Raw genomic sequence first — 13325 nt, 5'->3', positions numbered from 1 at the left:
TTTTAAATTTTCTATAGGTTATTTTAGAAAATGGTTTAAAATAAAACGAAGATCGAATCCGGAAAATTGATTTCTTTGAAATATCTAGCAACTTAGTAGAGAAATATTTTCGGTTAATGGGATGTCAAGTTGAGAAGACATTTGGCTGAGCCATAGCTAACAAGTTCTTGAATGTTAGATTTCTATAGAAAAAATGGCTATAATGATAATCAATTAATGAATTAATATATTTATTCATTAATTGATTATCATCATAGCGGTTTTTTTAGCTTCCAGAAAAATGCGTCATGCAAAATGAATTTTCCCGGATTTTCATCATTCTAGTCCCATAAATATTTAAAACGTAATTAGAAATCTAAAGTTCGAGAACTTGTTAGATACGGCCGTCGAAACTATTGGCTGCACTGTATGTCATCTACTGACGCAATTTGAAGTCAAGTTGACATAAAAAATTTCTACCGAAAAAGTTAAGCTACTAGGTAACCATTCTTTTTAATATAAAAAAAGTATATTACACACCTAGGCAAATATACGGATTAGGGTGTCCTACCATCCGTGGTGTGCATACATTTTTCACCAGATCTGTACAAGAAGTTTAAATTTCTGCTTCTGGTTAAGGGAAGAGTAGCGCATGCGCTAATTTGTATCATTTGTTTTCTCGAAGAAAAGAACGATTTTTTTTCCCTCTAAACAGGAGAGGAATTTAAATTTTCGGTGCAGATAGTGAAAAATGTATATAAATATATAAGCGTGTGTGTATGTATTTAATAGAAGGAACATTTCACATTAATTTAATAAACTACTCGTAAATTTAATTAGCAATAATAAAAAATTCTTAAAAATAAACTTTTTGCCTCAAATCAAATTATAAAAAAAAAATATTTATTTGATTTTGTTTTTTTTCTTGATGAATTATCAAGACATCAATTTGGAAACATAATTATTTAAAGTATTTTTGTGGCACTATTACATTACCACTCAAAATTTTATAATCCACTTCTTTACTGAAACTCGATATTTAAATTTTCCAAAATTTATGTTCATATTAAAACACTAAAAAATATATAAGATATATATTTGTAAAAATAATCCATTATCTCAGTCTAATAACAAAAGCTACGAAAATTAACATCTCTAATAACACTAACGATAAAATTAAATAAAACTTAATCAAACAAGCAAAAGCCTCATGATATAATGTGAAATGTTCTTTGAATGAGAAGGAAGGATCAAGGGCGAAATGGCCATCTGAGACAACATCCACTCAAAAATTAATAATGGTTCAAAAATGTTTTAATGCCATATAATTTTTCAAGTCGAAACATTCAAAGTGACCAATTCGCTTCTTACCTTCTATCTCATTGTATTATTGTACACCATGGAAAAAAGAGTAGTTGAAAAATTACAGTTTTTGGTGCAAAAACAAGGCCCATGTATAAAAAACTTCAAGTAAATAGTTTGCACTGTAATAAGCGAGACTATTTCTTGTAATAAACTGATTACAATTATAGATCAAATTTTACAGTTTATGATGTACTTTGTCATGAATGGAATGTTGTTCCCTAGCTGATCCAAATTACGGTAAATTACGATATTTACCATATTTTGCTGCAAAATACCATAATACTACGGCAAACTTTCCGCATTTTACGGTAATCTGAAGTAACGTACGGAAATGTACTATAAATTAGGAGAAATACCATAATTTTGCAGTAAAATTGCATGTTTATGATGAAATACCGCAATTTTATGTTACATTTACCGTAAAATACCGCAACTCACTGTAAAATGCCGAATTTTGCCGCAAATTACGGTAAATACCGTAATTTGGATCTACCAGGGTCAGGACTGAAAAAAGTCATATAAAACTGTAACAACAGCTATTTTCAAGAAATAATGAAATTTTCACAGTTTTGAAGTATGGGGACTTTGCTGATATTTGAAACTGTAATTTTTCAACTATTTTTTTCCATATTAATTTTTAGTCATATAAGAGCTGTGATAAGTGCAAAATCCAAAACATTTATCTATTTTATGTGTACATAAAAAAGTTCTGTACGTTTGTTTATATGTATAGTATAATAGTCACGATTACATACTCATTCTTAACATTATGGTAATCTATAATTTATAAGTTTTCTTTATTTTATACGAAAGTTTGGTCCAATGGAACATTTAAATTTTTCATAATAATATCTGTTATGTGTATGTTTATGTCCAAGATATTTTTTTTTCTGATACTTTCTTTATCCTCAGTTTTTTTTTCTCATCACATTAACCGTAATTTATTTAAATAGATATAATAATATGAGAAACTTGCGGAAATAGGTTAATAGTACTATGAGAAGGTTGAAATTTTGTTTATTTAGCGTGTAGGTACTTCGTTAATAATCATTTTGTTTTTTTATATTGTGATAAAAAATGTCGCGCTAAAAAACATGATTTGTTAAATTTTGAAACGTTAGCAAACATTCAGGCCCTAATTTCTTCTGGTTCTTTTATTTTGGTTACTGTTATTACGTTTTTTTTTATGTAAATGACTTAATATTATGCTGCTCGATCATACTAGTTTCAAACTTTATCTTTATCGACGTTTTAATCTATACTCTTCTTTATCTACTTTGATCCATTGTAATAATTTTTACCCTACTGAGTCTTTCAATAAATATTTAATTTTATAATTCAGTGGAAAATATTACAATGCCATACTTATATACGGCAGAAAAGTTTCCATTCGTATCAAAAATCTCAGACTAGTAGAAATCGTTCGAAAAAGACCCGCGTAGAGGTTTCCTCAGAATATTTTCTTTTTTTTTTTTTTTTTTTTCCATTAATCGATTATTTTAAGTTTTTATTTCTCAATCCTTACAATATCCCGCCTAAATTTTAAAATCCGCAGTGTGACTGCCAATATGACAATTATTAATTGATGAATGACGGATAAAATTCCTGAGGATAAAATTTGATTTTCTTATATGAATTTTCATTCATTTGAGTAATAAGTGTAAATAATGTTTTTTTTTTTTGTTTAATTTGAAAATAATTTTAATTATTTCATGCGTCATTCAGCAAAAAATATTTATCGAACTACACAATTAGCAAGACAAGAATATAAGTTTTACTATAACCTTATAACTTTTAATTAAAAAATTCTATCCCATATGTTTTAGTATAATGTCCACCCAGAAGAATTGAGACTCTATATAATATTGTCGCCATGTGAAAATGCCATAGTTTCTCGGTTTAAATATTTTGTTTAGCTCACGCTTTCTCCTTAAATCACGCATGCCAATAAAAGTCTTGGCTTGCTTTTAATTATTTAGTTTTTCTAATCTCATATTTCGTATTGATCAAAAATATATGTATATATTTATATATATTTATAATATTCTTAAATATAATTATGTTGCTTTTTAATAGTTAATTAATATTAATTATAGGTAATTATATTAGTTAGTTTTATATTGATAGAGGAAAAAAATATGTCGTGTCAATTTAAACTTTTTTTTCCACCTGCCCTTTGTATATATATATATTATATATTTTATGAACCATTATGTACTTCAAGTTCAAATTATATTAGTATGTATTCACAATAAGTGTGCGGGTGTTTTAAATGATCGTGCGCATTTGTATCTTTTTTGTTTTGTTATTTGTTTTGTGTTATAGTTTGTATTTTGTCTGCGAATAATATTGAGGTTGTCTCTAGATATATTTATCGATGTATGAAGTTAACTTCCGCGAATATTAATGTGTAATTCGAGTAATTAGTTTATAGTAAATGTTATGATGATCTTTAACGATTTTATGTCGTAGCCAAAAATGGCGTTTGTTACATTTTTTTTTAGTATCAAATGATTATAGATTTTAGTGCGCAATAGGCCTGCGCATCTTTATTTTTGGATTAATTTTCACTAGAATATAATAGGTTATTTTCGTTTCCAATTTCTCCGGGAGTATTCTATTTATGGTAGTTTTAGGTAAAAATTGAAAAATGTCACATAATAGCGCGCAGGACATTTAAAAAAGATAATAATGGATAAAATTAATGGCTGAAATATGACTCAAGTGAATAATATAACATTTTTTTGAACTGATAAAAATATGAATTAGCGAATAATAGGGTACGGGCGTTGGTAGATAATTTAAATTAAAAGAGCAAACTATCCTCGAAAGATTTAAGTCAAAAAAGATGAAGACTTGTATAGGAGTACATTTTACTTTTAATGAGCTATCACTGTATATTTTGTTTGCTTCCTTTGATCTGTTTGTTAACGAGATGATACTAACTTTTATTTACTGCTCTATAGAGTCTTCCATACTCAGTACAGGGTTGCAAGGCTCCTGGGTTGCCGGCTGAGAATTTGTTTGTTGATTTCCGTCAGTTGATCTACTATTCGCACCGGTATTATACTCTTTTTGCAATTGCACTAGTCCGCTTACATTTGCAAAATCCTTTTGATGCGAATAGGAATGTTGAGTTTTCTGGTTCGAATGATCTATTTTAAGCTTACTATCACAGGCACTTTTTTTGTCGGTTGATACGGGATAGAGGTTATGGATATCCGAGTAATTATTCAGCTGTTGTTGCTGTAAACTAACTGTTTTACTCGGTTCTCGGTCATCTTGACCACCATTATAAACCTCTGGTTCTCTGTTGCTTTTATCTACTTTTGAATCTTGAGTGTCTTCGTCTCGACTACCGGCTCTTGTGACCCTCGACGGGGTCGGTGGGGAAGTGACGCGGTCGTTGGCTTGATCGTCGATTTTCGTCCCGTCGGGCGAAGGGCTCAGATCAACTGTAGGAACTCTTTCGGGTCTCTCTGGCAATGATTTCGTGGATGCTCCTCTATAACTTTCATCTTCACTACTATCCTGCGTTCCTCTAGGTAGCGGCGTTCTTCTAGGGTTCCGACAAAGTTGATCTAATAAAGCTTTGCTACCGATTACTTCAGGATGATAATGTCCCACCGGCGTTGACGATTGACCTCGTCCTTCTGTACTTAATCGTTGCTCTCTTGGAATACCAGTTTCGAGACTTGACCTAATCAGATTGTCTAAAAAACTTCCGTTTGCACCACTTCCGTCGTAAAGACTTTCAGCCATTTCTCTGGTCGTCTTTACTATTGATGAGCCTCGAGAATTAGATGTTCCTGGTTCTGATTCAGCACCTGTAGTATCTTTATCTCTTTGTTGTGGTACTATTGCACTTCTCTGCTGTTCTTGTAAGCCTCGTATTCTTTGTGTCGCAAAGTACTGCTCTGGGAGAATTGTCGGTACATTGGATGCACCAGGAATGAAGGGCGAAGACATAAATGGCGGTGGGCCCCAGAAGTTGAAAGGATGTGGAAAGGGCAAATGCGGCATATTTTCTAAAAATGGTGGTATTTTAAGGCCGTTTGGACCTGATATACTGCCTGGACCAGTCGCAAAAGTTTTTTGCGTTTTCAAAGGAGGTTTCTTATCCTGAGAACCAGGTCGTACAGCCGCAGTGGTAGTGGTAGATTCCTTAGCTTTTTCATCCTGAGGTTTTTGGTCTCTGATGAAGAAAATTACATTCAATACCTGATTTACTTTTATAATAATTATCATTCGTCACTTACCTCTTTCGTGGTCTCATAAGATGTCTTTCTTTAACTTTATATTCTAAAGTGGAATGTGGTACTCCGTAGTAACTTCCTGCTCTGTGAACACTCATTTCTCCTCTCTGTACAGCTCTAACAGCTTCAACAAGACTATCCCTGTCATAATTTCTATATTTGCCTCTTTTGGGTCGAGTACCCTTGCCACCAGAACTTGGTTTTGATTTACTGTCTTGCGATTGAAGCTTTTGTTGCTGTATTTGTGATTGTTGCTGAGATTGTAGTTGCTGAGGTGGCGTATATCGTCCTCTTTTATATGGATTTGACTCACTGAGTATTGCAGCTGTTTGGCCCGGAACTGACGGTTGACCAGTCAAATTAGATTGTCCATCTTGAAACTTAGAGCTGATGCTCTTTGCTATAACGTCACGAAAATTGACGCCTACTGCCTTACCGACAAGAGAATTCGTGGGACTACTTGTTCCTGAGAAAGCTGGACTTGCGCGTTCTATAAGACCAGGGCTCGTTGCAGTACTAGAAACCGCTGCGAAACCTTGGGCAAATGCAGTTGATGATGGTTCTCCATTATTTTTGCTCGAACCTGGTGTGCCTGCTGGCTTGTAGGACGGAATCTTCAATATAGCTCTACCTTGAGCACTGTCACTTGCTTCTTCTTCAATACTTGGATTGAAATCATTATTCGTCATGGGTAGTTTTTGCTGTTGAGCTTGCTGCGACACTTGCGATGACTGGTGAAATTGATGAATCAGCTGTTGTTGATTTTGATCTCCATTAATATTGTTATGTATTCTCTTGTCTTCACTCATAAGCCGTTTCATAGCTTCAGGTATTTTGTAGTCTTGAGACTCCAAATCTATTCATGCACCAAAAAAAATAATAACACAGTTAATTTCAGGAGTTTTGAACAACCAGGCTTAGCAAATCCACTTAAACTGGTTTTTATGGATTTTCAAAGGCTTACAGCAGCTGATTACAGTTATTTTCAATTAAAGTGACCTGATTTTGTTTTTAGATTCGATAAAAATAGTATATTGTGAATATTTACCTTTGAATGGAGCCGCTGCCGCTAGCATTTTTTGAATGTATGGGCCGATGTTGGGATGCTCGAAACCTGGCCATTCCGTACCTGATTCCTGTCCACGTTGAAGCAGAGTTCTTAGCGATTCTCCACTTCCTGATTCTAAAGCGGAAAATCTTACGAGATCCTCTAGTGAAAGTAAAGGTTTCAGCAGAGCTTTCTCTACTTCCTTTTCTTCTTCAGCACCGGAGAGTTCTTTATCATCCGTCTGTAGAAAAGTTAATTTTTTCTTTCATTATTCTCTACGAAATAGTTATTATATCAATAAAGAATACATTAATTTATAAGATGCTCTCGACTACCATGAATTGATAACTAATTGTTTCAAATTTATTTTTTAAAATTGTATTGCCATGTAACAAGTGATCATTTGATGTATAAATGTAAAGATAGTATGTAATGTTAAAATTTATATATCGAATTTTTCAGCTGAACGCATAATTCAAGCGTCATGCAGGTACATGAGAAAAAAAATTTGCTAATATTTTAGGCCTTTGCGAAAATATTTAAAAATATCAAATATTTAATGCAGTTATTAATCATATATTAAACTTCCAGTTGATTTCATAATTGAATACAATAACTGATACAAAGTTGAAAATGGATACTTCTAATTAATACTAATAATTCATCTGCTCATTAAAAAACGAAGGAAAATTTTATGACCCTAAAAATTAGAAATATTCTAAAGGCTATAATTTGGTGAGAAGCGACGTATCGAAAAAAAATAAAGTTTTTTTTTTACGGTATTATTAGTTATTTTAATGTCAAGGTTTACTCTGAAATGTTACAGGTTAATAAAGAAGCGAGAAAAAACATCTCTAACGTTCAATTTTCATCTTTAGATTACTTTACTTAAGGGCATTTACAACACGACCTCCCCTCCCCACACTTTTTAAAAATATTCATTAATCGTATTTTGATTTTTAAAAATAAATATTTTAAAAAATCCTTTCTTTACCAATAAAACTTACCTTAAAAAATGAAATATAATTTATGCATGAATCCAAGCATTACTTGACATCATTTAATATATCATCAAATTTATTTACTACGTTAATGAGAAGAAATAAATTAATTGATTTTTTAAAAAAATATTTAAAAATTACTTTGTCAATTATTGACGAAAGAAATTATAAATAAAAGTTATTGCAACTAAATAAAGAGTCGATGAACCTGAGCTCAGCAGTAAACATAAAACAATAAACATATATATTGTCTTTGTGAATGCTTTCCCAAAACTTACCTCAGTTTTCACAACTTTTCGGGTATCAAGTAGCCGAGTGTTAAACTACAAATATTGACAATGATATTAAAAAGTCAAAGATAGCCCATGCAAAAATAGGAAAACTACTGTGCAACAAAATCATCTCGAATGATACCGTAGATAAAATTGATGTCGATTACTTATACGTAATTGAAATTTATTAAAATTTTTTTTTATCATGCGGATGCGGAGTCTACACGGACTTATTGATTGTCATGCCAGAGGTTTGTTTTGGGGAAGCTCCATTCTTTTCTTCTAACTAAAACTGTATCGGAGATTTGAAGAAAAGTGAAATTACTGAAAACGGCTCGCGTTTGAGGTGCGGAATTGATATTGATTTTATTGGAAAGATAAATCTGTTAAACTGAAAATATTTTACATACTACTGTCCCTTAAAAAACTGACTAATGCAAAGACCAACGTTTCTAATTCTTGATAAGTTTGAATGAAAGTATCAGTTATAGAGATATGTAATTATTTAGATGTCAATTATTTTCTGAGATATCGTATTTCGAGAGGTAGCATAATAGATTTGTCTATAATTTAATTGTTTTCATCCCCAAAACCTACCTCATCCATTGGCGAGGACGGAGTAATTGCGGAGGCATTTTGGGTCGTATTTGGTGTAGATGGTGTTGTTGCTGTTGTTGTAGTTATTGTTGTTGTTGTTAATATGGTAGTTGTATTGGTTGATGCTGAAACACCAGACTCGTGGGTGTGTGAGTGGGTGCTAGTCAGAGACGCATCTCTTTCACGTTCCATTGCAAGCTTGTAGACCTTATTACGTAGGGTGCTTCTAGGTATTCCATAGATCACGGCTGCCCTTCTTGTTCCAAGTTTTCCACTTTGGATATCCCTAAGTGCAGCTTGTAACTCTTCTTCTGTATAAGTTCTTCTTCCACTACCTACCACCGGCACACCGCCAACTCCAACTGGACCTGTCAATCTCGGCTTGGCGCGGAAAGATGAACTGTTTAATAAAAAAATTATTCAAGTTTTAGTTTTTGAATATACTTTCAATTTTTATGTAGAAACAAGTCATCGATTTTATTTAAATTTTTAAACCTTTCATCACTTGCACAGTAAAAAATTTCTTGGCGCGAAAAAATTTTTATTCGTGTCAAGAAATTTTTTTTATTCTGTGTAAAAAAATTCAAAATTAATGGAAATTTTATTCGTAAAAAGTGGAAAAGTTTATTTTAAATAATAACATTTTAATCGAAGTTTATTTCGGTGACACATCTTTTAATAATTGTTTCAACAATTTAAATTATATATAAAGAAACGTGTAATGGGAGTATCAAAGAATTTTTTTTTTTTTTTTTTTTTTTTTTTAAATAAACGGCGATAAGATTAAGTGTAAATGAACCCTGGGCTAACTTCAAAATCTCCTTGTCCTTCGTTCGTGATACAATGCAAGTTCATTGTTCTGTAAAGCTTACTGCACATTGGTTGACTCTCAATTTATACTGATAAAAGAATATATTCAGTTTGGTAAACTTTGTATTTGGTTGGTGATATCAAGGCATCCACCCATGATCAATTGCTGAGTGAATGAACTTGAGAATCTGTTTTGCTAAACGTTTATTTTATTTATTTTTATATTATTCACTTTTTATAAAACGTAGAGCAAACGATGGGGGAGTTGAACCGACCGAATGAGTCTTTAACAAATTTCGAGGTGAAAGACATTACTCTCTTGTAATCTTATCGGTTAGCGGCTATGAAGCAGCTTGAGTATTTTCTATCTTTTTCTTTTTCTTTTGCCGGTTATTGCACAACTCTTTCACTCTTTTGTTAAGTCAGGAGGTACAGATTACAGTGTAGCTAATAATAGAAGACGATAAAAAATTTTACGCGCAAAAATATCGGAATATGAAAATTGATTTTACAAAACTGATGCATTTTTTTTTCTACAAACAATTTATTGGATTTTTACCTGAACGTATTAAAAATTCAGGTCAACTTTTAATTATTCAAGTTTACAGGCTCATTACTTTTAGAAATAAACTGAAAAATTTATACACTTCCGAAATTCCATGCACTGGATTATTTGAAACACTTGAAAGTTATTTAAGACGAAGTACTAACGGAAAGTTTTATTTTTATTTGTATACAGATTGGAAAATACTTCAGATGCTTTTTTTTTTGTTAGCAAACTTAGTTAATGTTACGGCATTCTCGCAAAATGTTTTTTCCAAAAGAATCAAAAAAATGCTCGCACTTAATTTACAATTCGTTAATAATTTATTTTAAATGTCTATACATACATACATATATATATAAACTATATATGTATACAATCGGTTAAAAGATAAATTACGAAAATGCTTTCAAAGCGAAATACTAAAGGATATAAAATGTAAATCTTTAAAAACCTCTAATGAGTCAGAATATATATAACCACTTCATATGACAGTATTTCATTTAAATTATTTTTTAATCTTTTAATTATTGAGAAACATATCCCGCGTAAATTTTAAGTTTTTAATCTTGAACTCTTACAAGGGATATACTGAGCATAATTATCTTCTACTTTTTTACTCCCAGCATTACCTATTAACTAGCGATAATTTGTTCTTAAAGTTAGAAGCAAAGCGGACTAAGAAGAATTCTTTACTTTTGTTGAATATAAAAAAAAAAAATTAAATAATTTATTATAAAAATCTTCAGCTAAATCGACGATAACAAGGGTCATTAGGACAGAGTAGGCCACCAGGACACTTGTCTTGGTATACTTCAATTTTCAAGACTTTAATATCGATGGTTTGCTTTTTTTATATATTATCTAAAAAAAAAAATATGATCTGACTTACGCAAATATGCTTTTAGGATCCAACCCTGTCGGCATTCTCAGAGGTATTTTTTGTTGTTCTAACACAGATATATTATTTTCCTGAAATAAAATTTTTAATTATATGCATAATTTTATAGATCATTTCAATATAAATATGACATCAATTAAACCCATTTAAATTTTATCTAACAAACCTGAGAACTTTTCGGTTTCGCTGAGAGATCGAGTGGTTGATCGGATAACTGGCCGGTTTCTTGAAGTGACTGTACAACCATAAGGGGTGTTTCTCTAGGTGGTAGACACCACTGTGGCAATAAGGTCGGGTATGTTCCGCTGAGTGCAGCTGCAACCACGGAGGCTGCCATCGGGTCGACTTGCACAGACATGGGTGACTCTGCAGATCTCGAACTACCGCTGCTTTCGCTTTGAGGACTCTATTAATAATTAATAAGTATACATGTTTTGAATTTTAAAAAATAAATTTGAATTAGGCAAACGCTGTTTACTGTTTAAAGGTAAAAAATTCACGACTCACAAGAGGTGGTTGGTCTTCGTGAAGTAATTTTCCATCGAGACACAAACAACACTTATCTAGAGGTTTCCAGTCCTCTGGTGGTGGACTTGTATGCCGATGGAAAAGTAATGGAGGACAACCTATAGATGTTTGTTGTTCTTCTGTACTTTCTGCTGTTGTTACTAATTTGTTTATTTCTGAATCTGTGACGCTTCTGATTGTTTCTCCACAGTTCACCTGTAGCGGTAATTCCTGTAGCTCTTCTTCTTTCTTTACCCGCAATAGACACGGTGTTACTTGTATTTGATTCGATAAACTTTCCGTCTGTTCCTATAAACGAAAAATTAACTCTGCTCTATTTTTGCTCAAATATCATCAATTTTATTTGTCTTATTGACTCTCACAGTTTACAGATTACATTTTATTTAGAATTATATTGAAACTCGTTGTTAAAAAATTTACGATTCATTCGACATTAAAAAAAGTTTTGGATCTTCTAGAGTTTTTGTAAGATTTATCTGTCTTCTGTACTTTTTTCTAAATGTGTACTTTATTTGAGTACTTTTTTTTCTTTTATACATACTATCCACTTTATACATATGAATGAGCTTGTATACTCACTTAGAGCCACTAGCATCATCAAATAAAATGAAATGAATAAAAAAGACAAATAAACAATACAATAAAAAAATTTTCCAAACATTATATTTTGGAATTTTTTTTTCTCCGTCATTAATAATTTTATTATCAATCATTTTCTAATATTTTTTAAAATTACGGTTTATTTTTTTCATTTGTATATTTAAGATTTTTTTTCTCTATGTCTGAGGAGCGCACTTTTGCAAACTTTAAGTGCGAAGCGTTAAGTGTACCCTAATAGTTGGGTCAGAGAGAATGTGATTCGGGTCTTTCGGTTCGTGTTTTATTTCGTGCCGCACTATATTTTCACATTACCTACATCCATACAAGGAATTACGATGTGTGAATCCAGTTGAGACAGACTCATTTCTGATCGATAGTGCGGCAAAAAAATAATGATGTGATTTAAATATGCAAATTTAAATAATTTATCAAGGAAAATAATACTTTTTTTATAGATTCCAGTTTTTTAACTTCCTGCTAAGAAAATTTAAAATTTTCAAAAAAAGGAAAGTTATTGGTTTCGGTCCGACTTTCGGAAACTGAATTTTCAACAGATCTTGACGTTTTGAAAATAGCGGGAAGTCTTAGGGTAGGCCCGCAGGGTCAGGTGGTTTTCAAATTTTTTTTATTGGAAATAAGGAAGAAGGATCCGCATCTCGTGAAAAAATTTTTATAGGTTTCAGTTTAAATTTTTACAAAAAAAATTTTTAAAACTTACCTTCGTTTCTTTCGTATCTGTAGGCTCGTCTTTTGCACCCTTGTTGTTTTCTCGTAAAGGACTGACAGGCGTTTTGACCTTTTCGTCTTCGAGATTGAGTTTTATGTCCACACTCTCTGAATCGTTCTCGTTGTTTTTCTTCCCGTTGCTTTCGTCGTCTAATCGTTGATTTGAATGCTGTTTTAAACTGACAAGAACTTCTCCATGTTGCAAAGACTCTGGGAAAATACCGTTTTTGTCTACTGCCGCTTCGACCTTGACCTTTATGTCTTCGGATTTTGAACAAAGCTGATGTTCGTCGTTCTTGTGATCGGTCAGTTGTTGCTTTGTAACTATTGATTCTGGTGTCGTCGTTGCCGTTGGGCTTGGGCCTAATGATGTTCGATGATGGCTCACCTGGTTCAAACTCCCAGTACTTGAGTCGCCAACGGTTGAAAACGTCGGATAGAGCCGATGATGTGGCTGCGTAGCTGATTCGCTCCGAGTGCTGCTGTACAGGGTATCCTGATACTGCTTCCATCTCCTACGGCCCATCAACTCTTCTGCTACTCGTTCCAGACCTGTGATATCACCGGAACTACATCAAATAATCATAAGCACACTATCTGCTTACTTAAAGTTTCATTATGTCAAATTTTTGTTTATCTTTATGGAATAGAATTTATTACTTGGGACAAAAGCAAGGTAAAAATGTCTTCAGGTTCGA

The 13325-nt window shown here is 32.3% G+C and overlaps 1 protein-coding gene across 2 annotated transcripts in view; it reads right to left on the bottom strand.

The window, feature by feature from the left end:
* The window catches only part of LOC103571809 (mushroom body large-type Kenyon cell-specific protein 1), a 51293-nt gene that overhangs the window by 12096 nt on the left and 25872 nt on the right, over positions 1-13325 (bottom strand). For both annotated transcript variants that reach the window (XM_053742498.1, XM_008550110.3), the window contains 8 exons: positions 12620-13179; positions 11281-11589; positions 10940-11179; positions 10765-10844; positions 8519-8918; positions 6649-6889; positions 5604-6456; positions 4291-5539 (listed from right to left, as the gene is read on the bottom strand). In XM_053742498.1, coding sequence (XP_053598473.1) covers positions 4297-5539; positions 5604-6456; positions 6649-6889; positions 8519-8918; positions 10765-10844; positions 10940-11179; positions 11281-11589; positions 12620-13179 — 3926 coding nt within the window. In that variant the 3' untranslated portion in view covers positions 4291-4296. The remainder of the gene's footprint in view (positions 1-4290; positions 5540-5603; positions 6457-6648; positions 6890-8518; positions 8919-10764; positions 10845-10939; positions 11180-11280; positions 11590-12619; positions 13180-13325) is intronic.

The sequence above is a fragment of the Microplitis demolitor genome, chromosome 10 (genome assembly GCF_026212275.2).
Source record: "Microplitis demolitor isolate Queensland-Clemson2020A chromosome 10, iyMicDemo2.1a, whole genome shotgun sequence".
NCBI lineage: Eukaryota > Metazoa > Arthropoda > Insecta > Hymenoptera > Braconidae > Microplitis > Microplitis demolitor.
The sequence above is the reverse complement of the archived record's forward strand: the minus strand, read 5'-3'. Positions and strand labels throughout refer to the sequence as shown.